Consider the following 27,998-nt stretch of genomic DNA (forward strand, 5'->3'; position numbering starts at 1 on the left):
AGCGTCAGAGTGGGGCAGGGGGTGGGGTGGGGTGGGTGGGAAGCCTCTCGGCACGTGCTCCCGCAGTCCCTCGGCGGAGCCTGCCGCGCTCCGCCCCGGCGTGCTCTTTGTTCCCGCCCCCTCCCCCGCCCAGGACCGCTTCGGGTCCGTCCTGCCAATCGTCGCTCCCTCTCGTCCCTGCTGCCCCACGTGGCCCCGCCCCCCCCTCCCCCCCACTCCTCAGCGCGCTTGCGCCAAGAGCTCCCCGAGCGACTCCGCTGGGCTGCCCGGGCTTCTCCAGCAGCTGCCGCAGCCGCCGGGGCGGAGCCATGGTGGTGCTCTCGGTGCCCCCCGAGGTGACCGTGATCCTGCTGGATATCGAAGGTACCACTACCCCGATTGCTTTCGTGAAGGTGAGGGGCGGCCGGAAGTGGGCAGCGCGGCCCGCACTTAGGAAGCGCCTGCTGTGTACCGGGGTGGGGGGTGGAGCATCTAGGAGGTGCCTGCTGTGTGCGGTGGAAGAGGGGGCAGCGGGGAGGCGCTGACAGCTAGGAAGCGCCTTCCGTGTGCCGGGAGTGGGGATGTGAGGGGGGTAAGCATCTAGGAGGTGCCTGCTGTGTACGGTGGAGGAGGGGGCGGCCGGGCCGGCACTCGGGGAGGCGCAGATATTTAGGGAGCGCCTGCTGAGTACGACGCACGGGGGAGGGGCTAACACGTAGGAAGCGCCTGCTTTGTACCGGGAGCCCTGGGGGGAGGCGCCAGCACCTTGGTAGCGCCTGCTGCATACCGGGCGCATGGGGGGAGGGGGAGAGGGATGGGGAGGTCAGGGCCATTCCCAATGCACCATCCTCCTGCTCTGGATGGCCACGTGTGGGGCCTGGCATAGAATGGGCATTTCATAAGTGTTTACTGTTTAATCCAGCGTTTGGGGTTAGGGTCTGTAGAAGCCTTCGACGCCTCCCCCCACCCCCGCCCTTTTTCCTGCAGCCCCAGAAAACAAGGAGAGGGTTTCCTTCTTTCTCAGGGGTGATTTCCTGGTAGCAAAAGTCCGGAGAGCATGCACGTGTTCGGCGCCTGCCGTGTGCCAGGCTCCGAGCTGAGTGCGGAAGACGGACAGAAAGGGCGAAGCAGATCCTGCCCTTGAGGAGCATCAGCACCCCGGGTGGGGCTGGGGTGGTCCACGGTGGCGGGGATCAGGAAGGGAAGGGGCCCCGGGCTTGGAGGCTGGAGAAGGCCTCAGAGGAGGAAGAGTCGGGTGGCCAGAGTCACACATCTGTGTGGTCTCCGTGGTTCCGATGCCCAGCCTGGACCCCAAGGGTCTCAGGAGGGTGGAGGGATTGGCTCAGAGGGACCCTGGGTCCTTCTGGCTGGTGAGCTATGGAAGGAAGGAGCTGTTGCCTGTCACCCTGCCGAAAATCAACAAGCCAGGCCTCTGATAAGCTCTCCATCTGCACCTCTCACGTTTGTAGTGTTGTGAAGAGCCAAGCACAATTGTTTAGCACCTTCTGTATGTAGAGAGCACTGGGTGCAGTGGATGACACCAGCAGAGACAGAAAGAGGCATCTTCCGGGGTTCAAATCTGGCCTCAGACACTAGCTGTGTTAACCCTGTTTGCCTTAGTTTCCTCATCTGCAAAATGAGCAGAAGGAAATGGCAAACCCCTCCAGTAACTTTGCCAATGGGGTCACAAAGTGTTGGACGCAACAGCAGCAACAAATATGCCAACCACAGGGGAAATTGGATTTCACTCCAGAAAGGTATAGTCTGTGCGTCTTGCACATAGTAGGTGCTTAATAAATGATGAAATCCACTCTTGAACTGTGCCGTATAAGCGTATTTTGATTGATGTTTGGACGTGAGATAACCTCACTCTTGTGGTTTGTCCTCATCCCTGAAAAAAGTTAAGCCAAACCACCTAACATAGTTGAAAAAAGTAGTACGAGTTACTTTCTGGTTTACATGGATAAAGAAAAGGTTTGAAAAGACTTGAAGAACTTGGGGCAGCTTATCCCTCAGGGTTGGCTTTATTTAAAGACTGATACCGAGTATGTTCTTTGGGCTGGAAGTGGGTTCTTTTTACCAGAGACGCTAGTGTGTTAGCGTCAGAATAAGCATGCAGAAATCCAGGTGAGTGGTTTGTGACTGACCGGCTGAAAGGACAGTCATCTTCCTGGTCTGTGGTCGTTTGACCTTCCACGACCTGATCCAACCCTCATTTCAAAGGAGAAAATCGTGAGGGTTTTCAGGAGACAAGGAGAATCCCGCTGTCCCCAAGGAGGAGCAAGGGGTCTGTGTGCTAAATGTTTCGTTTTTAAAGACCCGACCGTAACAGAATGATGATGAATTCAGTTCTGTTTGTTTTGGAAACCAAAGAATGGTCTGCTTTTTTTTTTTCAATAGTTTCTCAGAAGTACCAGTACCCAGTTTTGTGTTCAGTCTTTGGCAGTCTGGCGAGACCTATGGACCCCTTTTCAGAGTAATATTTATAACCAGTTGAAGGAAATGATAAAATTCAGTTAGAGCAGTCAGTAAACATTTAGGTAGTGATTTCATGGCCAAGGCCCCAGATCACCACCCTGACCACCAGAAGCTGTTCCCCCCTCTCTCTGTCTAACCCTGTTCTTCAGCCAGACTTGACCAGAAGATTGGAGAGTCTGTAATCCTCTATTGTACGCCTGTGTAAAAGGAGGCTGGTGACCTAGCTGAACTCTGAGGCTTGGTAGAACTCAGCCTGGGAGCCTGTTCTGGTTCCGTCTCACCTGGCTGGCCAGCCGGATCCAGGATCAGCGGACGGACGCTTCAAGAGACGTTCAGTGTGGGAGGTGGGGGAGTCCTGATTATTAGAGGGATCCAGAAGCATGGCAGGCTGGGTTTGGAAAGCTGGTGATTTCTTTGGCCTTCCTTGGAGGTCATCCTGCAGGGGTTGGATGGCAGACTTAGGGATGCTGTCAGAGGGATCCTTGTAGACATACAGGTTAGCCTAGAGGCCTCTGGGGGTCTGTGAAAGGACGACTAGGACGGGGCTGGGGAAGGGCAGGACCCCATCGGTCCAGGACCTGACCATGACCGGTTAGCATCTAAAGGGGAGTATTAGAATGGTTGTAGCAACATTTCTAAAGCCTGGAAATGCTTGGGAAGGAAGGAAAAGAAACAGTTGGAGCTGGAATTTGTTATGATAAGAAAAGAAACAAAGGGCTGGCACTCCCTAGAAACAGCTTTTTTGTATCGTGGACACTTCTGGTAAGACCTAATCATGATATTTTTAAACAGTGGATGGACATCCTAAATTCCAGTTAGAAGAGAGCGAACAGGTCATTTGTCTTTTGCCACCCACGTTCACAGTCCCCACAGAACTGCGGTATGTGGTAGGAGTAACATCCTCACCCCTGCCCCAGGCAGCTTAGGCCAGGTGTTTCTTGAAAGCCAGCCAGCCTGCAGGCTTGGTTGGCTCTAGGGACTGACTGCTTGTGGACATTGGTGCCTGGCCTGCATCCAAAGATGCCCCAAGGAGCTGGGGGTCTCCTGTTAGGTGAGAGATGGCCGTGGGTGACTCAACCCCAAGTGGATGTCCTCCCAGAGCATCCTTCTGTTAATTGCTGTAAGACCTATGAGTAGTTTGTCCTAGTATTGAACTCGCACTGTCTGGGAACTGAGTCAGACCCAGCTGGGAACAGGGTCCATGGATTTCTGGAGAAGGGAAGCAGAGGACCATGGGAGTGAAGACAGGATAGGGCAGGACAAGAGTCAGTTCCTGGGGTCAAGTGACTGAGAGTCTGATTGAGGGTAGGTTTCAGAGAGGAAAGCAGTGAAGGCTTGATGATAGGTGGACAACCATTTGGCTGTAATTGGCTTCCTTGGTGATTGTTGTGTATTTAACTTTATTGCATTTAAAACCATGATGCTGAGGAGTCCCTAGGTCTCCCCAGACTGCCAGGGGGTCCAGGACAAACAAAGAGCCAAGGACCCCAGCCGAGAGGCTTTGAATGCCCAGCCTAGCAGTTTGAAATTGTCTTGTAAAAAGCCCTGTCATCCCGCCACTGAAATGGGCGTGAGAGAGCCCCAGGGCCTTGATCAGTCTAAGAGCATTTCTTCCTGCTTGCTCTGTGCCTGTCACTGTGCTAAGGACTGGGGATATGGAGAAAGATGAAACCATGGCCCTGCTCCTGAGGCCCTCCAGGGCTGATGACCGGTGCATGTTTTCCTTTCCTTTCCAGGCCTCCCCGGCTCCTATCCCAGAGCCCCACCTGCAAACATCCTCCGGGGGCTTCTCAGCTGGAGGGCTTTGCACTCACCATAAGAAATGGGCGTTTGTAGAGAAAATTTAGTTCAGCAAATCACTCTGCTAGATATGACAGCACCCTGTTGCCCTTTATTCAGAAGAAAAATGTATTATTGACTGAAAACTCCTTAGCTCCCCTGGGCCTCTGGAAAGATGCTGGAGCTTGCTTGGAATCGAAGCAGGGGAGAGATCATGCTCCCCCTGGCTCAGGCAGGTCAGGCTTTTCTTGTGGCCCTGTTTTAAATGCTTTACAAGAATGATTTCATTTGACCCTGTGAGCCTCACTTTACTGATGAGGAAACACACAGCAGCTAGAACGTGTCTCAGGCCAAATTTGAACTAGGGTCTTCCTGACTTCAAGCCCCATGCTCAGTCCGCTGCACCGAGAGCTACTCCTCCCTCCTCTCTCCATTTTGATGGGTAATATCCAGGTGGCTATATTTGGCACATTAAAAAAAAAATAGCACTTTGAAGTTGAAATGCTAAAATGCTGCATTTTTGCAGCGGGGCTGTGCATTTAAAATATAAAAGTTCAAGGAGCCATGTGGTATAGAATTCTGCGCTAGAAATCCAAAAATCTAATTGGGGGTTCTGCTTTCCATGGTGCTGCATTGCTTCATATAAACCCCATATGTCTGCAGAATTGGGAGGGGGCATTCAGTAAAATTATTTCAACCGTCTCCTAGGCCATTCACCTGCAAATTAAAGCCAAAAGACCACAGCTTTTACCACAATGCAGATTGTGCTGATGATGCTGGTTGTTTGTGAAGTTAGTACTCTTTAGAATTGCCTTCCATGATAGATGAATTGGAGGCATGACTTTTATGTGGGAGAAGTCTTAAGACCCAGAAGTGTGGTTACTACCAAACCTCTGATTAACCCTGTGAAGTAAGCGCTTTGGACGTCAAGTCCCTGAGCTGGCTAACGTCTTATAGCAAATGATTCCCTCTAGTCTTAGCTCCAGGAGGGAGACTCTGGGTGTGCTGAAAACACAAGGGTTTTATTTCTGAGAAGCTTTTGTTCTGCTTTGGAAACCTACCTTTCTCCTTCATCACCCACGAAAGCTTTTTTTTTTTTTAATCACAGTTGAGCTTAAACAGTATCTGTTCTTAGGGAGCCAGTTAAGTTCAGCATTACTTGGTTGTGTGAGTGCTAAACCTTTTGACAAAAAAAAAAATGATCTGGAAAAACTGGTATTTGAGAATGCCAGGAAGGACTCTCCTACATCTTAGGGAATTGATTTATTCCATTCCCCTGTGGCCCAGTGAAGATAACAAAACTCCCTCATTCCAGAGTCCTGATGTCTGGCTCTTTGTACAAAGCCTTTGTTTGGGGCTGGGCTCCAAGGTGGAAGACCTCTCTTTGGCTGGAGTGGGCAGCTGCCTCCAGGTCAAAGTTTCTGTCTGTAAGGCACCCGGTCCTCTTGGACACCTTGGATTTCAAAAAGACATTTCACCCCATTCTCAAGCACCTACTGGTTTTATCTTCAGGTAAATCCTCATAACCTCCAAAATACATTAGCTGCTTTTTGTGCTGCTAGACACAGCCTTATCTCTAGATGGTTGGGGAGTTCCTTGCCAGTTAAGTCTGAACTCTGGCTGACGCCGAGGCTCTTGAGTGATGTGCCTGGCCTGCTCTGACAGCCTGGCTCCCCACGTAGAAGGGGCAGCACCACCTTCAGGGCTTTCTTCTCTTTTCCAGGCTTCGTGTTGCAGAGCCACACTTCATCATTAAAATGTCAAGATTCTCAGACTCCTTCGAGTGAGCTTGTAGCTGCCCCAACCTCTAGGGGCTGCTTGCTGTTTTGCTGGGCTGGACTGGCTAATTCCTTGGCCCCTCTGGCACCTGGACCTTTGGTGGGGCCAGCTCCTCTAGCCCAGAAAAAGGTAAAAATGAATCCCTGGGCAGGCAGGGGAAGGGCTGTAGAGAGCCTGCAGCTGGTTCATCCCCAGCCTTGAAGTGCTTTTCTTTATGGAGGCTGGCCCCATTTGCCTTCACCTTCCTGGGACTTTTCTGCTGCCCCTACCCCTGAGGTAATTGGTGTATTCCTTCTGTCTTCACTTTGCCTTCCAGTTCTGTTAGATGGGACAGGCTATTTATGATTTCTTGAAATATAGTGGACAAGCTTTTTTAAAAGTCATGGTTTTTAAGGAATCCAAGAATTCAGAAGTTACCTTTTTTTAAATCTTTTTCCCAGATATTTGATATTTTCTATTTTTAATCTTTTGATTTTGTCCTAATGTTTTTGCTGTCTCATGGAGTCTCCGATTTCTCTTTGATTTAGACTAGTTTTGAGGGAGTCCCATCACTTGGGTAAAGTTTCTCTTCTAAGCTGTTTTTCCCCCTTCCTAGTCTTTCCTCAAGAGCTTTCATTTCTGTCTTTTTAATCTCCTTATTTCTCCTGGTTATTCATGTCCTTGTGGAAAATGTGTTTTTTTTTCCCTTTGAAAATCCAGTCAGTTCTCAGTGAGGTATTCTCTCCTTCCTTCAGGGGATCTCTGGATTTATAATAATTTATTATACCGGTCTGGGGCATTTCCTCTGGCTCACTAACGTCTCCAGTTCTTGTTTCTGAATTGGGGCTCTGTTCTAGGGCCAGGCTCTATTCTCTGCCGTGCCCTGGTTGGTCTTGCCTTGGATCCCTGTGCTGACTCCTGGGATTTGGTTCTCCGCATCTTTGGGGTTCAGAGCCCTTGATGGCATCCCAGGACATTGAAGAGTCTGAGCACTGCCAGGTAGCTCTGATCCCTCCTGACCTCTGCCAGGCCCTTTCCTCCCAGGGCCCTGCAGGCCACCCACGCCTCCAGATGGGTGGGGAGGCTGCTGGCCCCCTTCTGTTACTGTCTCTGGACTCAGGCCTGACGTTGGATGGATGCAGCTCTGGGGGAGGAGCAGTGGCCGTGGCCTCTCAATGCTTTTCTTAGTCACTGCTCCATTGGGTGTGAACCTCAGGTTTTTGCTCTGGTAGGTTTGTAGACGCTGAGCCTCCCAGGAGGTTTGGGGAGGGTCTGATGGCCTCTTTGGCTGAAAGTGAGTCTGTATATTTTCTTCACTAAAATGTAATTATTTGAACAAATGAAGCATTTGACAAATCACTTTTGTAGTTGAAAATGAATAAATGATAAAAATCAGCTAGCATCTAGGTCAGTTCAGGAAACCAAAGATACTATGTGATGCAGATGACTCCATCTTTCCTTCCCCTTTTTGGTGGGCTTTCTTTCATTCCCAGGGACTTCTCTTTCAGCAGAACCCTCCCATGTATTACCGAGGTAGAGTTAAGTAAAATCGATCAACACCTTGGCCCCGTCTGAAATGTAAACATACTTCACTATTTTGTTATTAAGTGTGCAGCCTTTCCATTGAGCAGTCGCTTGATCATTAAATCAAATTCTACTTGGACCTCTAAGCCTATGTGAGGTAACATTGCCGAATTTGCTCTCCAGAAATCCTTTGTTGTTGTTTGGTCATTTTCTTGGCAGAGACACTGGAGTGTTTTGCCATTTCCTTCTCCAGCTTATTTTACAGATGAGGAAACTGAGGCAAGCAGGGTTAAGTGACTTGCCCAGGGTCACAAAGCTAGTAAGTGTCTGAGGTCAGATTTGAACTCAGGTCCTCCTCACTCTGGGGCCAGTACTCTATCCATTGTGCCACAGCCCCTAACAGAACTCTTTCTGAGATGTAGTATTCTCCTCGGTACCATAAATGGCCATTTATGGGAGGCCCCTTACGTTTAAGGTAATTGAATCTTGTAGAAGAAATATTCCAGCTTCTTATCATCCAACCACTTGGACCAATGGCCAAGACATGCTTAGCTCTGATTTCTCCCTGAAAGATCCTGTATCTCTCGATTTTCTTAGTGTGACTGCACTGGGACAGACTGTGGACAGTGTCTGGTGGGCATTTGACTGACGGATGAGCTGCCTCTGATGGCTGGGTCTACGTATGCATGCAGTCTCTTCAGTCTTCATCGTCCATTCTCTGCCAGAATCATTTTTGGGAATAGTATTCCCTCCATGCCCTAGGGAGCTCAGAATAGTGGTTAATAGTGGGTTAAATCTGAATTCCCACATCCTGGGGAAGTGTCATGTATTACAACAGTTCTGCGCTATATAAATAAAACAGAACTTGCCAAACCCAGTATGAGGACAAGATAGAATTCTAGACATAAGAGGAAACCTCAGCAGTCCAGAGAGATCTCTGAATCTTCTTTGTTGTTATTCAGTCGTTTTGGTCATCCCTGACTCTTTATGATCCCATTTTGGATTTTCTTGGCAGAGATACTGGAGTGGTTTGTGGTCATTGTGGTCCTTCTCCAGCTCATTTTACAGATGAAGAAACTGAGGCAAATGCGGTCAAGTGACTTGCCCAGGGTCACACAGCTAGGAAGTGTCTAAGGTCACATTTAAACTCAGGTCCTCCTGCTTCCAGGCCCAGTGCTTTGGCCACTGAGCTGCCTAGGGATATAATCCCTACTTTTAATAGGCATAGTATTAAGATTTTTAAAAACATTTATTTTTCTCATAGGGAGTTTAATGTGTAACCTAACTACTAAGAAAGAACCCCCTCTGATCATAGTCCTTCTCTTTTTTTAAAATTTGTCCTCAGGTGGTCCTTGCTCCTCCTATAAATGGAACCTTAGTCACATTTTGGGTAAATGCTAAACTGAGAGTGTGGAAGAAAAATGTGACTTCATTTCTAGGCCTGAAATCCATATTTTTTGTGATCTTTTTCTCTCCACAATTATTTTTGACCAGGACACGTTATTTTCCTACGTTCGTGAGAATGTCAAAGACTATCTCCACACTCACTGGGGAGAGGAAGAGTGTCAACAGGACGTGAGTCTGCTGAGAAAACAGGTTGGAAAAACTTGCGTACCCCCGGCCCCTAAGCCATTGAGGTGTCCCAGGCGTGTGCAGCAGCATCTGTTATTGGCGCACGTGCCCCTTCATTTTAGTGGATGTTTATACAGATGTGCTCACCCTGTTTCTCCCTCTCTCCTGCTCAAGGCATGTGCTTTCTTTGTTTCCCCAGCACATCCCCCGTAACTCTGCTCCCTTTTCATCCTGTTTGTCTCTAAAACTTTTACATTTATCACAGTCTCATCTACCTCCTAAAATAATCTTCTTTTTCCTTTGTCTCCCATCTACTGCCTTGTTCCTCCTTCTGCAATGTGGAACTCATGCTTTATTATGATAATAAACAAAATGTGCTTTCTCTTCTTCCTCTATCTCTTCTCTTTCTTCTCCTCTCTCTCCCTTTCCCTCCCTTCCTCCTTCTCTTTCTTCTCTCTCCCTCTCTCCCCCTTTCTCTCTCTTGTTTCTCCCTCTCTCTTGTTCCCTCTGTCTCTCCTTCTTCCCCTCTTTTCCCACTCTCTTTCCCTCCTTTCTTCCCTCTTTCCCTCTCTTTCTCTCATTCCTTCTTTTCTTCTCACTGTCTCTCTGGTTTACATATAGTACCTTTACTGAAGTAAGCACTGTGGAGAAAATGAAGAATAACTGTTCTGTTCCTAGTTGGAGAACCTCAGGTCCTGCCCTTCAGGAGGGCTGTGTAACCCGGTCCAAAGTCCTCCGGGCAGAGAGTTGGGACGTCTTGGTTCTGCTGCTGTCTGTGCCTGAGCGAGGCCATGGCCCCCCTCTGGGTCTCAATTTCCTCATTTATAAAACGGAGCACTGAAGTAGATGGTTCAAAGTCTCCTTTCAGCTTCCATGGCCTTCTGATTTTGATAGAAAGTGATATATTTCCCTTTGGGATGATGAGACTGAAAGTGTATGAAAAAAATGCCCGCTTTGGTTTTCAGGTTTCACCTTGAACAAAGTTTAACAAAATAAATCCTTTTTTAAAATGACTTAAAGGCAGAAGAGGATTCTCACTTGGATGGAGTTGTGCTGATTCCCCCCAGATCTGAGCATGGTGCTGATGACACAGAGGAGATGATCCAGGCTGTGGTGGACAATGTCTACTGGCAGATGTCTCTGGACCGCAAGACACCAGCCCTGAAACAGCTCCAGGGCCACATATGGCGAGCTGCCTTTGCAGCTGGGACGGTGAAGGCCGAGTAAGTGACTGCACCGTAGAAAGCATTTCGTTTACCCGTCCTCTCCCACTCTTTCTCATTCGCCTTCCAGCCCTCACCAGGGACCATTTTAAATTACTCCAAAGCCGAAGCAGTCTACAGTTGTCCCTCCACCAGTGAACATCTTAGCCTGTCGATGTCTCATGAGATGGACCTTGAGAGGCTGTGGGCAAAGTGCCTGTGGATCTAGACCCCCAACCGGGCCAGGACTGCCACTCCCAGCCTTTGCTGAGCTTGGGATCCGAGGCATGTGAGGGCTTTAGTCAGGTTCCCTCACCTGGCATGTTACGCTGCAGCTGCGGTGAACCAGGGGGCATTTGGTCTTGTCTCTCTAAGGCTGGGTTCAGAGATTTTAGCAAGGTCAGTCAGTGCCTTGAACATAGCAGTCATATTAGTTCTGTTTTAAAATTTCCCCTGGGGGTTAGATCAATCCAAATAAAGAACAGTTATTTGATTTTTCTCTCTTTGTGTGAAGTGATGATGATGGTAGCTTTGGCCAGCTGTCTCCACTTAGCTCAGACACCAGAGGCATACCTAGCTAGGCCTCTGGGGAGTCTGGGAATGAATACCGCCCTCTCACATCTGGACTCTGTAGATGACGAGATAGCAGGACCTTATGGGCCATTTAAGGAGGGCGGAGCAGCTCCCTGGTGTAGGCCGCCTGCCTGGTGGGAGCGTGGAGAAAGTAGGCTTCAGGAGAGTAAATACCCCATTGGAAAAGGGGGTGCGGTGGGGAAGAAGGGAGCACTTTTATGGTTGGACTCCAGAAATTTTCAGACTGACGCTGGGAGTGAGGCCCAGGAGGTGGGTTTTCTCCTGTCTTTGAGATACACAGCTGGACATGGAGTCAGGCCTGGTTTTGAATCCTGCTTTAATAGCTGTGTGACCTTGGGCTACTTAAGATCTCCTGAGCCCCCGTTTCTTCATCTTTAAAATAGGGATGATTATAATGACAAATAACAGGGTTGTTGTGAGGCTCAAATGAGATAATGTAGGTAAAGCACTTTCAAAATGTGATTTATTTATTTGTTTAGAGGCTTTGGAACCCTTTTCCTGGCAGCTTTACCCTACAATAGTGAGGAAGGAGTGGCAAGTGGGCCCTCTGAACCTGGCAAACGCCAAGAGAAGTAAAGCACCTCCAGACATGGCCCCATGTGAGCTGATGTTGGTGGTGGTGGTCATTATCTCCCCTTCCCTTTGAAGTACGGAAGCCTGCAGCATTGGAAAGAAAGATCACAGGAGAGACTTAACTCCTGATCAGTGAAACACCTGGTCCTTCTGGTATCTTCATCCTCGTCTTCTCAGTTCTGCCCTTCTGCACTAATGCTGTCAAACCTAAAGAGAAGGATCTCAGTGGGTCTTTGTATTGACTTAGAAAACCTCATGGGAATGCTCATTGTCTGTGCTTTAGTGTATTTTTATTGATTTTTTACATGTTTCCCAGTTGCATTTTCATCTGGTTCTGGGGTGTCAGAGAGCCTTTCTTTGGCCCCAGTTCTTCAGTGCTGGTGACCTTTGGTAAGATGTTATCGTAGTGACATGCTTTTTTTTCTTTCTTTATATTTGTTTTAATATTTGAGTTTATGATATATTTTTGTCTCTTTTTTCTATTTTGTATTTCTGTTCTGGTAAAATAAGATAAAGAACTGCCAAAAAAAAAAAAAGATGTTATCATAGGTCATTTCCTCTCCTTGTACAGTTTTCCGTTGCCCTGTGGGTCACCCGTAATTCTAATTCTGCTTTGATTTGGTGCTTCACAATTTAAACCCATAGAGCACCACAAAGTGAATGTCTCTGTTAAAAACAGCTCGAGATTGTTTAAAACTCAGCTCTGCCAAACACAAGCCAGGGGAGTCAGCTTGGTGTCATCTGTGGCCGTTTTCCTGGCTGTCCGTACTCTGGCTTCTTGAGGAATCTTCAGAGTTTAGGAGCGGCTGGTGTGGTATCTGCATTTCAGATTTCTAAAGGGTTGAAGAATTCTGGACTGAGCCTGAGGAGACTGTGTTCTAGTTCCAGCTCTGCTGATGCCTGATTGCATGATCTCAGGCATATCTCTTGATCTCTGTGTTTCCTCATTTATAATATGAAGACTTAGATGAAAGTGTCTCTTCCCCTCTCTCATCCCCCCTCTTTAAAAGTTCTGTGGTCATTCAGCCGGAGAACTAAATTAGTATATACGAGCATGACCAGGGACCATTTCTGGGAGGAAGGAAGCTACTGGTCTCCACTCTGGCCATCTTCCCCCTTGCTGCTGCTCCCCCTGCACCCTCCAAACTGTTCCATGAGGGACCTTGCCTGGAAGGCACTAAGCCACTAGCCTCAGAGGGACCCATGTATCCTGGCTCTTTTCCACCCACAGTGGACTGTCCTATTTTTATACTTACCATCTTGGTTACTTCCCATACCATAACTCCCTTCCCTGGCCTTGCCACATACAGGTTGTCTTCCTCATTACAGGTTTTTTCCCTTTCTTAATTTGAATGCTTTGTCATATTGAAGCTGTCCTTCCTAGTGGTCTTTGCAGAGATAGTAATATATTTTTTCACTCCAGTTGGAAATGCAAATTTTGGAAGTGGGAGTGAAAGAATGTTTATTGTGCTTAAATAACACCATATGATCAGGATAGGAACTATTTGGGGTTGTTCAGGCTTTGGGATAAAACAAGGCTGCAAAACCTTCTGAAATTAACCAGTGTTCATCTGATTTTTCCTAGTCGTTGGATCCCAGCATCGAAAAGGACGTAAGAGGGCATTTAGGCCAACCCACCTGGACCTAAGCCATGATCTTTTCTATAACATAGAAATTAAGTGGTTACCTGACCTTTTCTTGAGGGCCTTAAGTGAGAGGACCGAAACCCTTCAATGGCAGCCTTTTCTGCTTTTCAGAGGCTCTAATTATTTCAGGTTAAATTTGACCCTACCATTTCTCTCTATGGCTCCCAGTTCTGCCCACTGAAGACAAGCAGAATGAATCTTATCTGTTCAGATATTTAAAGATGGTTTTGATGTCCTGTCTCACTCATGCTTCTCCCTTTGCCCCCCAATTTTTTTTCTCTACTCCAAACATCCCCCAGTTCTTTCTTCACCCAGTCCTGAGCCTGTCCTGTAGAATGGAAGGAAATGACCAATAACATCTATAAAGATCACCAGCATTGGAAGAACTGGTGTCTTTACATTTCTGTGGTTGTTGCATAAATCATCCTCCTGGTTCTTCTCACTTCACACAGAATCAGTTCATACAAGCCTTCCTAGGTTTCTTTGAAATCTTCCATTCATCATTTTGTATGTTATAATAGTATTAGGTACTACATAGTGTTCAGACATCCCCCGGTTGATGAGTACCCATTTAGTTTCCTGTTCTTAGCTGTTGACAGAGGAGTTGTGTAGGTATGTGTATATGTGTATGTGTATATATATGTATTTTTTTCTCCCAGTGTAGGATGTTTACCTCTTTCTTTGATCTCTTTGGAGTATAGGCCTAGTGTTGATATGGCTGGGTCAGAGGATGTGCACAGTTCAGTGCCTGCAAGGCCCGAGTTCCAAATTGCATCCCAGAATAGCCAGACGATTGGCAGCTCCTTTAACGGCGCATTAAGGCATCTGTTTTCTTGTAGCCAGCAGCACTGGTCATCGTCCTTTTTGGACATCTTTGCCTGTCTTGATGGCTAGGAGGTATATGCAGCTTCAGAGAGAGTCTTCGTATTATTAGTGATTTTGGATTGTTTTTCATGTGGCTGTTGGTAGCTTGGATTTCTTCCTTTGACAAATTCATATTCATATTCTTTGTCCATGTATCAGTGGGGGGGTGGAGGAATGGCTCTTAGTCTTATAAGTTTGGATTACTTTCTTATGTATGTTGTATATAACACCCTCAATATATAAAATCCTACAAAGGAGTTGTCCGTCCTCTCCCCTCCCCCCCGTAACTAACTTTAGCTGCAGTAGTTTTGTTTGTGCAAAACCTTGTTAATTTTATGTTATCAAAATTGTCCATTTTATTATCTGTGAGCTTTCCTGTCCATTGTTTGGTCATGTGGTCTCTATTTCCAAAAGGAAAACTTCATCTTTTTTCTTCCAATTTGTTTATGGTATAACTGTTTATATTGAAGTCAGGAATCCATTTGGAACTGATCTTATCATAGGGGGTGAGATGTTGGCTATACTTCATTTTGTCACATAGTTTTACCCCAGTAGTTGGGGTTTGAGGTTTTTTGGACCATTAGACTACTAGGTTAATTTGCTTCTGTGTATTGTGTACCTGAGGCAGCTACGTGGCACTGGGGTAGATAGAGCACTCAGCTTGGAATTAAGAAGGCTCATCCTCCTGAATTCAAATGTGGCCTCAGACACTTCCCAGCTGAGTGACCCTGGGCAGATCATTTCACCCTGTATGCCTTAGTTCCTCATCTTTAAAATGAGCTGGAGAAGGAGGCAAACCACTCTGGGATCTTCGCCAAGAAAACCCCAAATAGAGTCATGAAGAGTCAGACATGACTGAAAATTGTGTACCTAGTCTATTCTATTGATCAGCCTCTGTTTTATAACTAGTACTATATTGTTTTGATGATCACTGCTTAGTAGTATAGTTTGAGTTCTAGTACTTTTTTTACGTTATTTCCCTTGAAATTTTCAACCTTTTGTTTCTCCTGCTGAATTTTGTTGTTACTGTTTTTAGCTCAACAATTGAGTCCTTTGGTAGTTTGATATGGCACGGAATAAATCGGTTTGGGTAGCATTGTCATTTTTATTATGTTGGCTCGGCCTACCCATGAGCAATTAATCTTCCTCAACTTATTTAGGTCTTTATTTGTGTAAGGTGGTATTGTTATGGTTCCTTTGTGCGCCTTGAGACTGTCGAGTGTTTCGTACATTCTGTAATTATTTTAAATGGAACTTCTCTTTCTTTTTAAACTGTGCAAATAGCCAAAGGATAAATGAATAGATTACTAATAATTACTTCCACATCTCCAAGTCAAAGAAATGCAAAATTAAAATAACTTTGGCCTTACACCCACCAAATTGGGAAGAAGTAAACAAAATTCCATTGTCATGAAGTTGTGGAGAAACTCGCATTACATTTCTGTTGAAACAAAATTTATGGATTTATTTTGCAGAAGAGTCTGGCGTATTCTATTTGACAACCTTTTTTAAGTGCTTCTGGAACATTTTGCTCAGTCTTAGAAGACTTAAAAATTTAGAAAACCAACTGTCCCGGTTATTCAGTTTACTGTAATATACTGCATGACTTTCAGAAATAATCACTCATTAATCTAATTGTAAATATGCCCATTGTTAACTGAAAGGGGGGGGAAACCACTTTCTTCTCAGCAGCCCATAATTTGTAATGGTTCCAGACTATAAGCAGCTTAAATGTATAGACTCATTTATAGAATGATTCAATAAACTCATCAATGTAATTAAAAATAGCAAACATGAGGAATATAAGGAAAGCGATTCACATTTATTAAAGACAGAGTGAATAAAAGAGGACTGAAAGATTAGCCTGTGTCCTAAGACAGCCTGAGTTTGCCTCTCTGCAGTGTCACAGTTCTGCCTTTCGGCTCCAAATGGAGCCAGGCTAATCCCTCTTCCCTAAGCTCTTCAGATCCTTGAATACAGCTCCTTTGTCCTCCTCAAGACTTAAATCCATTGTGTGGTCCTCACATGGTATGAACTAAAGGCCTCTTCTCACCTGTTATTCTCCTTGCTCTCCACCTGACTGGCTACAGGGGCCACTTTCCCCTTTTGATTGACTGATTCTAATCTACTGTCACCTTGGAAAGCACGATTATCAGAGTTAGGTAAAGAGTAAATATTCCTTGATTGAGGGGCAGAGGGTCTCTCCTCTAAGTAAAAGGTGACAGCTTTATTCTGCCATTTTAGTTGTGAGGGTCAGGTAAGTGGAGCCAGGTAAGAGAGTCAGCAGCTGCCTCACGGCAGGGAGATGGGGAGAGACCAAGACCCTGCTTCTAACACATGAAGACTAACCCTGGGCAAGTTGTGGCTGTGAGGGACTGCTCTTCGTCACCAAGAGTTTCTCACACCGTGGTTCTGATCCAGAGGTGAGGTTCTCAGTCCCCTCTTTTTCCTAGGTTCTTTGAGGATGTGGTTCCTGCAATCAGGAAGTGGAGACAAGCTGGTATGAAGGTGTATATTTATTCTTCAGGGAGCGTGGAGGCACAGAAGCTGCTCTTTGGCTATTCGACAGAAGGAGATATCCTTGAGGTGAGCCATGTAACTGCTTTTTTTCTTGAACCATCACACTCTGGATGATTGCGAGGTGTAAGTCAGCACGAGGAAACAAACAGGAATGTGGAGAGCTGCCTTCCCATCCTCTCTGGAGGTCTGGAGAAGGAAGAGCGCCGAGGTGAGCTGCATCTTCTGGGAATACACTGTAGGGGGAAGAGGAAGACTGGGTTTCTGTGGTCCCAACATTTGAGGTGCAGTCTGCATTTCCTTCTGACACAGTGAAAAGTTAGGTAAGGAAGATCACAGCCAATCAGCTGGTAAGGCACCATATAACAGCTACTTGGTAGAGCAGTCAGGTCAGAAAGCCTTGACTAGCTGTGTGCCCCTGCACAGGATACCCACTTTCTCTGTGTGCTCATCTTTAAAATAATGTTGGGGGGGCTGGTGCCCAGAGCCAAGGTGCTAGAGGAAAGGCAGGGACTGGCTTGAGGTCTCTCAGATTCTCCAATCAAATTTAGAATAATGCCTCAAAACAGATCCTAGAGCAGTAGAACCAACAAAAGGACGAGGTGAAACAATTTTCCAGCCCATGACAACTTACAAAGTCAGTAGGAAAGGTCAGTCTCACTGGTGTGAGAGTGAAGCACAATCCAGCGCGGGCTGCCCCAATGTGGCCAAGCCCCAGCAAGCTAGCAGCAGGCCTGGGGCGGGGCGGGGAATCTACAGCAGTGGCTTTTGGAGCTCTCAGCTCACAGATGGTAAGGGGGTCAGGTAGCCGGTCAGAAGGAGATGACAGGGGACCCTTTGGTGGGTTCAGGACTCTGTTGCATTGTTTGAGGTTGCAGTCCCAGGGCAAGGAGGAACGCTAGTACACTGGAGCCCCCAGGGGAGTGGGGACCCTGGTCACAGGTCCAGGGCAGAAAAGAATGCTTGTGGTTACAGGTGAGAGCACAGGACAGAAGAGTAATCACCACACCTGTCTTAGGTCATATTATCTTGGAAGAACTACAAGCATATACACCCTCCAGAACTAGCTGCACAAAAAACCTGAAGCTTGGGACAGTGCCACCTCCCACCCCCACCCCAGGAGCAGAGCCCAACTCTAATATAAAGTTAAAAGTTGCTGGAAAAATGAGCAAACAAACAAACAAAAAAAGAACCTGACCCTAGAAAGTTACTATGGTAACAGGGAAGATCAAAACAAAGACAAAAAAGTCAAAACTACTATATCCAAAGCCTCAAAGAAAAATGTGACTTGGTCTCAGGCCCAAAAACAATTCCTAGAAGAGGATCTAGCCATTTTGCTGCCTCATGCAATTAGTGAATGTGGATAGTTACAAAAATTTCACTCCATAGGTAACATTTTTGTGGGTTGGGGGAGACTGGGGAAATATGGATGTGGTTTGATCTGCTCCATTTTACTATCATATCATTGAGAATTCACTTTTCGCCCATTTCACTTGGTGTTTTAATGTTTCCTCGTTTCTGTTTTCTCCATCCAGCTTTTTGATGGCCATTTTGATACTAAGATTGGACATAAAATAGAGAGTGAAAGTTATAGGAGAATTGCAACAAGCATTGGCTGCTCCCCCAACAACATCCTGTTTCTGACAGATGTCACCAGAGGTAGGTAACTTCTCCTTTCTAGTTTCTGGGCAACAGACAGTGTGGCCTGTGAGGAACAGTGTGAACTCCACACACTTGAGGAGTTTCATCTGGTGGGGTCTTAGAAAATTAATGCAAATATGTCCAAAGAAATTTTAAAAACCTAATCTATTAAACCACTTAGGTTAGTTCCCCATTCCTTAGGGGTATGGAATACTGGTATTTATATTGTTGATTTCAACTCCCAACCCTTTCCTTTCAGGAATGTAGTAGCAAATCTAGGAAAATAAAAGGACTTAATTAAGTATGATATATGGGGAGTAGGTGGGAAGCTGCCAGGGGTCTTCAATGAAAGTTTAGAAAGAGTCTTAACTAAATTTATTGATTCTTGGAATTCTTAGCAGCATGGGAGTGGGAAGTAGCACAGGGAGTCCCCTGTTCTAATCTTGGTATGACACTAAGCTTTTGTGCCCTAAAGTAAGCCTTGATTGCTGTAGAACAGAGGATCAGACTAGCGCTTTCTCAATTTTTTAAAATAATATTTTATTTTTTTCCTGATTACATGTAAAGACATTTTTAGGGGGCAACTAGGTGGTCCAGTGAGTAGAGCACCGGCCCTGGAGTCAGGAGGACCTGAGTTCAAATGCGGCCTCAGACACTTGACACCCTGACTAGCTGTGTGACCTTGGGCAAGTCACTTAACCCCAATTGCCCTGCCTTCCCCCTCCAAAAAAAAAAAAGACTTTTAAAAAAGTTTTTGAGTACTTTCCTGCTGGGCACTCTTTGAAGCATCCAAGGTTTTTCTGATGCCTTGCTCTGGCTAACATCCTTAGGTGTCATGGATATTTGGGCAACCTCCAACTTTTTTTTTTGTAATTCCCCTCTTATGCTATCTGGCACCTTCAGGTTCATTTTGTATCAAATATTCAACTAAGACAGAAAGTAAACTAGCTAGGGTTTTTGTGTCTGCAGAAGTAGCTAAAACTCAGTTATATGTAGGCGTTAGTACCAGAATTTCACACTGGGCTATGCTAAATTAATTCACCAATTTGGTTTTAATTTTTAGTCTCAATCAGTTCCTCTCCTTGTATGTATATTGTAGCATGAGTCACCTTCGAGGCCCAGAGGCTGTGCCCGGGCAGATCATCAGGATGCTGCTTCCCCTTGACGACTTGGCACAAACAAGACCTTTCTCTGGTTAGCAGGGAAGCTGGTCAAGTTCATTTCTCACAGAAGACCATCTGGGGGGATTCACTCCTTTTCAGAGCGGTGGAGCCCAAATATTTAAAACTGAGGGAGTTAACATGGGTCAGGAAACACATGGGCTTGAGTGATGTTGAAAGTGAGGAGGAAAGAGGAGGTCTGAAGGACACATTGAGCTTTCCATTCAGAGGGAACAGCCTGGGAAACTGAGGCAGGAGAGGGAAATTGGGAGCAAGGTCAGACAATACAGTTTTGCAAGTGATACAGGGACATCCACCCAAATGCCTTCCTGGGGAGCTCTTGGGAGACTCCGGTCTAAAGTGGGAGAAATGCTCCCATCCCGTAACTGAACAGACAAATGAGAAATTCAGGGTTTTGAGAAAGCCAGTTCTGCTGGTTTTGCAAGTCTGCACAAAACAATAGATTTTCTTCTTCAGCATAAAATGGGTCAAATATGTTTCTTGTTTTTAAACTGTGCATTCGTAAGTATGGTCAGCATATGAAGAGAGTAGGACAGTAAATGGAAAAGCAGGTTCAGTGAGTTTGAGGTACAAGGGAAGAATCCTCTTTCTACTGAATAAATTATCTGATGTGGAAGTGTGGGGTGGTTTAAAATGGTGAAACTTATCCAGTGGTGACTTGGGGAAAATTGGTGCTTTTAAAAGATGCGTTTTTTCTTAGCCAGCCACAGGAACCTGTTAGGTAACATTTGTTTTTCTAAAAAAAAAATTACTTTCCATTAGCAAGAGTACTTCTTCTCCCTGCTTGAGTTGAGGAGAAAAACAAAAACTCCTGTTAGAAACATTTGTAAGCAAAACAAATTTCTACATTGGCCACATTGAAAAAATGTCTTTTTCTGTACATTTCACCTCTATCAGAAGATGAGTAGTGTGTTTCCTCATTCGTCCTGTGGAATCATGGTTATCCATTACAGTGATCGGTTTTTAATTCTTTCAAAGTTGTTTGTCTTTACTGTATTGTTTTCCTTGTTCTCTCACTCTGCATCAGTTCATGCGAGTCTTCCCAAGTTTCTCCAAAATCATCCCCTTCAAATAATTTCTTAAAGCACAGTAGTATTCCATCCCATTTATGTACCATAATTTGTCCATCCATTCTCCAATTGGACAGTCCCCATTCTCCTGTCCCGTCTCCCCCCCCCACCCCCCACCCCATTCCCATACTTTGCCACCTCATAAAGACCTACAAATATTTTTGTAGCTCTTTAGTTAGGCTTTGTTTTGCTTAGGACTAATCTCCTCCTTAATCTGATTTTATTCTTGATTTCAACTCCCAACCATCTTCCCTCAGTTTCCTTTCAGGAAAGGAGTGGCAGATCTAAGGAAAATATAAGAACTTCAAATAAGTATGCTCTATGGGGAGTGAGTGGGAAGCTGCTGGGGGTCTGTAGAATAACTCACCGAAAAGGTAGAAGGACTCTTACCTCAGTTCATCTCCTCCCTCTGAGTCTTCCTTTTTCCTCGAGTTCCCCGTTGAGTAAGATTTATTTTTGTGCCCAACTCTGTGTGTGTGTGTGTGTGTGTGTGTGTGTGTGTGTGTGTGTGTGTATTCATCCTTCCTTTGACCGGTTCAAGGGAGATCGAGGCTCAAGAAGTAGATGTTCCACTTACTAGCTGTGTGACCTTGGGCAAGTCACTTAACCCCAATTGCCCTGCCTTCCCCCTTGCAAAAAAAAAAAAAAGAATTAGATGTTCCTCCTGTCCCCTTTTGTTTGTCTGTATAGCTGGATCTGCTTGTGTGCTCTGATAATGTGAGATCACTAACCTTCCTTCCTTTCCTCCCCTCCCCAATGTATTTCTCTTCCCCTCTCTCTCCATTCTTCTCATAAGATCATTAAGACATAACAGAACCCCTCCTAGGCCTTGGACTCTCTCCATGATTTGAAGTCAGGATGGTGAAGGGGTGGGGGGAGGGGAACGGGATTGGACACACGTGGATGATCATCTCTCTATATCAGAATATACGCAGTTTATCCTTGTCTGGTCCTTTGTCGCTGTTTATTCATGCTTTCTTTTTTATTTATTTAATGTTTACCTTTTTACTCTTGTGGGTTTGAGCTTCACAGATTTTACACAGCTCTGGTCTTTTCATCAGGAATGCTTGGGGGTCCCCTGTTTCATTAAAGATCCTTTTTTTCCCCTGTAGCATTCTTCTCACTTTTGGCTAAGTTATTTTTGGCTGTCAGCCCCTGTCCTTTGCCTTCTGAAATTCCAAGTTCCAAGTTCTTTGTTGATTTATAGCGGTGGCTGCTATATGGTTTGTGATCCTGACTATGGTTCCTCACTTTGAATTCTTTCTTTCTGACTTGACTGCTGGCAGTATTTTGTGTTGGGATTGGAGGCTCTGGATTGTGGCTGTGATGTTCCTGTCTTCAGAAGACACTTTAGTGGGTTCTTTGTACTTTTCCTTTCTCTGGTTATAAGAGATCTGGACAATTTCTTTTAAGATTTCTTGAGATAGGATGCCTAGGCCTGTATTTTTGGTTGTGGCTTTGAGGTCATCCAGTGATTCTTAAATTTTCTTTCTCCTCTTGCTCTCTTTTCAAGGACGATTGTTTTTGCTGTGAGATAACGTGTTTTCTTCTGGTTTTTCAGTCTTTTGTTTTGATATTTCTTTTGTTGTCTCCTGGAGTCATTGTCTTCTTTTGGGTCCATTTGATTTCTCAAGGGGTTAGTTGCTTAGGTAAGATTTTCTGCCTCTTGTGTCAGCCAAGCTGTTAATTCTTTTTCCAGTTGTTTATCTCCCAGCTTTCACTTCTTTTCCAGTTTTTTGCTTTAGCATTCTCATCTCATTTATTCAAATGTTTTCAAATTTTTTTTTAAACTCTTGCTTCATCTCTTCCAGGTATTGCCGTTGAATTTGTGTACCCAAGCTGTTTTTCTTTTTCTTTGTTTTTAGATTAAATTAAAATAAATGTTTTTGGTAACATTTTAAGTTCTGAACTGTCTCCCTCCCTCCCTCCCACCCTGCAGCAGTGGCCACCATTTGACACAGAGGGGGTCTCTGTGTGTGTGTGTGTGTGTGTGTGTGTGTGTGTGTGTGTATGCATGTATGTATGTATGTATGTATGTGTATTTAAAGCCATACTATACATACATCTTCTTTCTCTGGAGTTGAATACCTTCTTTCTTCATGGTTCTTTTGGAATTGATTTGAGTATTTATAATACTTAGAATAACTCAGTCATTCACAATTACTCTGAGCAGTATTGCTGTTAGTGTATATAACATTCTCTTGGTTCTGCTCATTTCACTCTTAATTATTTCATGCGGGTCTTTCCATGTTTTTCTAAAATCAACCTGGTCATCATTTCTTACAGCTCAGTAGTATTCCATCACAGTCATACACCACAACTTGTTCAGACATTCCCCAGTTGACAGGTATTCCCTCACATGTCAGTTCTTTGGCACCACGAAAATTAATGTTATAAATAATTTGGAACGTATAGTTTCTTTTTCTTTTTCCCTGATCACCTTGGGAAAGAAGACCTAATAGTGATGTTGCTGGGTCAGGTGGTATACACAGTCCTCTATTCTTTGGACATAATTCCAGATTGCTCTCCAAAATGGTTTGGATCCATTCACAGTTCCACCAAGAGTGTTATCAGTGTCCCAATTTTTCCACATCCCCTCTAACGTTTGTCATTTTCCCCTTTTATCATTTTAGCCAGTCTGATAGGTGTGAGATAGTATCTCAAAGTTCTTTTAATTTGCATTTCTCTATTCAATAATGATTTAGGTAATTTTTTATGTGACTATATATAGTTGATTTCTTCATCTAAAAGCTGCCTGTTCATATGTTTTGATCATTTATTAATTGAGGAATGACTTGTATTCTTACAGATTTGACAGAGTTCTTTGTATATTTGAGATATGAGACCTTTATCTAAGAAACTGTGTATAAACTTTTTTTCCCCAATATTCTGCTTTCTTTCTGATCTTTACTATATTGGTTTTATTTGTATAAAACCTTTTTAATTTAATGGACTCAATTATCCATTTTGTCATCTTACAATATTATTTCTTGTTTATTCATAAATTCTTCTCCTATCCATAAGTCTGATAGGTAATATGTTCCATGTTCTTCTAATTTACTTGAAATCTCACCCTTTATATCTAGGTCGTGTATTCATTTTGACCTTATCTTGGTAAGTAGTGTCAGATATTGGTCAATACTTAGTTTCTACCAGGCTGCTTTCCAGTTTTCCCAACAAATTTTTAGCAAATAGTGAGTTCTCATTCCATAAGCTTAAGTCTTTACATTTGTCAAACACAAGGTTACTATAATCATTTGCTACTGTGTATTATATGTGTATTCTCTTACACTAATTCACCTTTCTATTTCTTAGCCAGTACCAGATAGTTTTGATAATTACTGCGTTATAAAATACAATTTAGAATCTAGTACTGCTAAACCTTCTTCCTTTACATTTTTTTTTGGTTAATTCCTTTGATATTCTTGACCTTTCGTTCTTCTAAATGAGTTTTGTAATTTTTTCTAGCTCAGTAAAATAATTTTTTGGTTAATTTAAATTGGGATGGCATTGAATAAGTAGATTAGGTAGAATTATCATTTTTTGTTGGCTCTGCCTACCCATGAACAATTAATATTTCTCCAGTTATTTAAATCTGACTTTATTTGTGTAAAAAGTATTTTATAATTAGGTTCATGAAGTTCCTGGGTTTGTGTTGGCAGGTATACGTCTAAGTATTTTATGCTGGCTATGGCTATTTTAAATAGGGTATCTCTTATTCTCTTCTTGCATGGTTTTGTGGGTGATATATAGAAATGCTGATAATTTATATGGGTTTATTTTATATCATACTACTTTGCTAAAATTATTATTTCAACTAGCTTTGTAGTTGAATCTCTAGGATTTTCTAAGTGTATCATCATGGCATCTTCAAAAACAGTTTTATTACCTTATTTCCTATTCTGATTCCTTCAATTTCCTTTGCTTTTATTGTTATTGCTAGGATGTCTAATACAGTATTGAACAATATTGGTAATAATGGGCATCCTTTTTTCCAAGCTGTGTTTTTCTCTGAGACCTTGCTTGTAGATGTTTTGGAGTCATATTTTTCTTCTGGGCTTGTGTCTTGAGTTTCCCCATCACCATGGTGGTTTTAAGGTTTGCTCACATTGTTTGCCTTTTTTGTTGGCTTATTCCTCCAGCCTGCTTCCTGACTGGGTTGGATGTTAGAATTGGTCTCTGCACATTGCTGGGGGAGGGTCTGGGCTAGTTCTGTTGCTGCTTGCTTAGCGTATTGAGTGTTGTGTTGTTCCCAAGATCTCGAGGTCATGCTGGGAACCTACAGACTTGCAGTGCTCCCAGATTGCTGTCCCCTGGGCTGAGCTCTGCAAGTTCCTGACCTGGGTTTTGGTCAGCCAGCTGGGGAACTCTGCTGGCCTAGGATGAATCTGGGATTCCTGCCCTGCTTATTCCTCTGCTGGCTTCAGATTGGGCTAAAAGCTGGACTTTGAGACCCCCTGCCACACTACTGCCAATTGCTTCTGAACTCCTGGTTCTAGATCAGTATAAATCTCTTTGCCCAGAAATGCCACTTTTGGGTGCAGATCCCCTCCTCAGTCTTCCCCAGACCTGTGACCTTGAACTGGACAGTGAGCCTCAGAGCTGCCAGTTGGCCCATGCTGCCTTCTCCTCTTGCCCTGGTGCACAGCCTCATCCTGTAATGGGCTGTCCCATGGAAGCAGTGTGCTCTTAGAAGCTCCCCACACCTCTGTCTGTCTCCCCATTCCAACCTGCAATAGCCAAAAAAAAAAAATCATTGTGGTTTTTTTCCTTGAACTTGCCCATCAGGATTCAATCTAGGGAGTTAGAGTTCCCACTGCCGCTTGGCTTCACCTCCAGCATCGACTTGTAGGTGGCACTTTGAACTACGTCACTGATACGTAGCTGCCGTTTACCTCGTTCCTGAATGTTCTGGAGGTCTTGGAGTGGGAAAATCTTGATTTGTCTTTGATTATATGTTGGATTAGGGGAATCGATGTGGTTAGGTCAGGAAACGGGCATTTAAAGGCCCTTAATTTTTTCAGTTTTCTTAAGAAAAGGAGTGGGGTTCTCCCAGACTGTAATGCAGCTGGCTTGGGCAGCGGGTGTTGGCTTGTATCATTTCATTTGTACAGAGTATGAATGATGAGGAGGTTGGACTAGCTGACCCCTAAGCTTACTTCAGCTCTTAATTCTATCAGTTCCTAAGGCATTTTTGCATTGAAATCAGACATGGATTAAAAAAAAAAAGTAACCGGCCACTTTGCCCAAGCTTCAAGTGACTAGCTTCTTTAGAGCGATCTGTTTCTAGCCCCATTCCAGATTTAGGGCAAGTAGACTTTAGATAAGGGAACCCATAGGCTTCTGGGAGACTGTCCTGGGGGCTTAGATTTGCTCTAGGGCAGGGCTGACTCAGTCATGTCATGTGTGGCTCATTGGAGCCCAAACCCTCTCCACTTTGTCCCATAAGCTGTGTGCAAATCCTTTGTTCATATCACTTTCTGCCTTAGACTTCTTCACCTCATTAAACTGTAATATCTTTTTAGTGACATGTGCCGTGTACTTCCATCTTTGTTATCCATCACTTAACAGCATCTCATATGTTTAATATTTATTGAATTGAAAATGTATTTGTGTTAAACGCCCATTGAACGACTTATTTTTTTTTTTATTCCTGCAAACGTTTTTCTTTCCTGGCCTACTTTTTTTCTTTTAAGTCTTAGAAATGCTTGAGGTAAAGTTTGCAAAGGCCATAGTTTTTAGATTTTGTTGAAAACAACGAGATCCCTAGATTGCAGATACGCATCTAAGACAGCTTGTCTGAGTTTTTTAATGCTATATTCTCCCAGAACCTGTCTAGAAGCTGTTGAGCTCAAGTCCCATAGTTTTATCTCGTAGGAGGGAAAATCTGGCAGTGAGTGCCCAGGTCTTCTTACTTCTACAGATCCACAGCGACCTCCTCAGCACTTGTGGGGGGGGGGGTGAAGAGAGGGCGGTCATTGAGATCTTGCTTAGGTCAGGCTCCATTTTGCATTCCAGTCCAAAGCTTTCTTCACTCCTGCCAAGCTGCCCAGATGCTTTTCAAAAGTTTTCCGTGGTTGTACCAAGCTGGGAGCTTGGGGGAAAGAAGTCACAAGTGATAAGTTTGAAGCAGATCCTGCTGCCAGACCTGAGAATGTGCGTGTCTGGTTCTTATTAGCCAGGAAGAATTGTTTTTTGTTTTGATTGGGGGCAGGGGGTAGCTACCAGGTGATCTGAGATCTCTGAGGCTTATCTATTTATGGGAGAATGTGACTGTTAGAAGAGGTCACAGAAGAACAAGGTTTCATACTGAATTGCGGCCACTTGAAGCCAAGGTTCCCCTAAACATTTCTCCCCTTTGTCCCAGGTCCATTCAGGATGTCCTGTGCTCATATTTGTGTTTGAGATGAGCTGGAAGAAGGGTGGAACCATCTTGTTTTTATTTGTCAGGACGATTGCCTGATGATGCTAAATAACATCATCTAAATGGGGACGTTGCTCCAGCACAGCTGATTCCCATTGTCTGCTTCTCTTTTCTAAGAAGCTCTGGTCCCTTTTTGTTTCCCCAGAGGCCAACGCGGCAGAAGAGGCTGACGTCCACGTGGCGGTGGTGGTGAGGCCTGGCAACGCAGGGTTAACGGATGATGAAAAGGCCTATTTCAACCTCATCACTTCTTTCAGTGAACTCTTCTTGCCTTCGTCAACTTAGAGCAAGAGGTTTCCTTGTTTTTTGAAGAGAGATCCAAACTATGTCTCAGAATTGTACCTCTGCTCTTGTTTTCTGGGTTTATTCTACTGATGAAATTGCACATCTAAAAAAATTATATATTCAGATTGTCTTCCCCGGGGGTCCCTAAGGGAGAAGGGAAGGGGAATTTTAATTCAGTGAGATGAAGGCCTATTCTAAAAATTATGAAGATAGGAGTTGTTGAGGCTGCATCATGAAAGTATTTGCTCTCCTGTGGGGTGGCAGCTGCTAAACCCAATGGGTAAAATTACTGAAAAAAGGAAGAAATAATTGTCTGCCTGCTTTAGCGAATTTGGAAAAGTCATTCAAAAACCTCACTATTCTAAAACCATTCCTTGCAGACTTGCTGTGATTTTAGAACGTATCCATAGCACCCTCTTTATGGCAATGGGGGCAAACACTTAAGGGACCAAAGTGTAGCTGGTCTCAAATACAAGAAGGCCAAAAGTGTATTGTTAGCCTCTAGTGAAGAAGAAGGAAACTAAGAATGCAGAGCACTCCCAAGGCTTGACTAACCAAGTGTTATGTTGTCATTAGGATATAGCTTATGATTTCCGTGGCTCTGACAGGGGCTCTTAGTAACCTTACCTGTTATCAAGGTGCAAAATCAAAATGTGGTTTTAACCTCTAGGTCTAAGAAAGCTTAGTGCAGCTTATCGGTGTCCTCCTAGGCTTGAGTACTTGGCATGTCATCCCTAAGATCCAGAATACCTTGTAAAGGAATCCTTTCCCTTGGAATTGTTAGAGAAGAAATATAAATTGTAGAAGTACTATTTATCCCCGTTCGGTTCTGATATGCGTGTTCGTGTGATATTTCATGTTGTGATTAATAAAAGACAATTTCCCCATGTCATTTATTTATGACCCTAAGG

At 44.4% G+C, this 27,998-nt stretch overlaps 1 protein-coding gene across 4 annotated transcripts; it reads left to right on the forward strand.

Annotated features, from left to right (window-relative positions):
• Nucleotides 1–217: 217 nt before the first annotated feature.
• Nucleotides 218–27,996, forward strand: ENOPH1 (enolase-phosphatase 1). Of its 4 annotated transcripts, none has more exons than XM_036765556.1 (7): nt 233–392; nt 5,960–6,144; nt 9,013–9,114; nt 10,111–10,313; nt 16,423–16,555; nt 18,022–18,145; nt 26,948–27,996. In XM_036765556.1, exons 4-7 carry the CDS (start codon nt 10,189–10,191, stop codon nt 27,085–27,087), a joined length of 522 nt encoding a protein of 173 aa, XP_036621451.1. In that variant the 5' UTR covers nt 233–392; nt 5,960–6,144; nt 9,013–9,114; nt 10,111–10,188; the 3' UTR covers nt 27,088–27,996. The 4 variants fall into 4 exon arrangements, with proteins under 4 accessions (XP_036621449.1, XP_036621450.1, XP_036621451.1 ...); XM_036765553.1 differs by having other exon boundaries at nt 240–363; XM_036765554.1 differs by lacking the exon at nt 5,960–6,144 and having other exon boundaries at nt 218–392.
• The last annotated feature ends 2 nt before the right edge of the window (nt 27,997–27,998 follow it).

Source organism: Trichosurus vulpecula, chromosome 6 (assembly GCF_011100635.1).
Source record: "Trichosurus vulpecula isolate mTriVul1 chromosome 6, mTriVul1.pri, whole genome shotgun sequence".
Taxonomy (NCBI): Eukaryota; Metazoa; Chordata; class Mammalia; order Diprotodontia; family Phalangeridae; genus Trichosurus; species Trichosurus vulpecula.

Bases quoted from the DNA above. Each gene is read 5' to 3' on its own strand.
- ENOPH1 (XM_036765553.1), top strand. From the start codon at position 309: ATGGTGGTGCTCTCGGTGCCCCCCGAGGTGACCGTGATCCTGCTGGAT. The intron at 364-5,959 runs GTACCACTACCC...TCTCTTTTCCAG, and splicing joins GATCCTGCTGGATATCGAAG to GCTTCGTGTTGCAGAGCCAC. The intron at 6,145-9,012 runs GTAAAAATGAAT...ATTTTTGACCAG, and splicing joins CTCCTCTAGCCCAGAAAAAG to GACACGTTATTTTCCTACGT.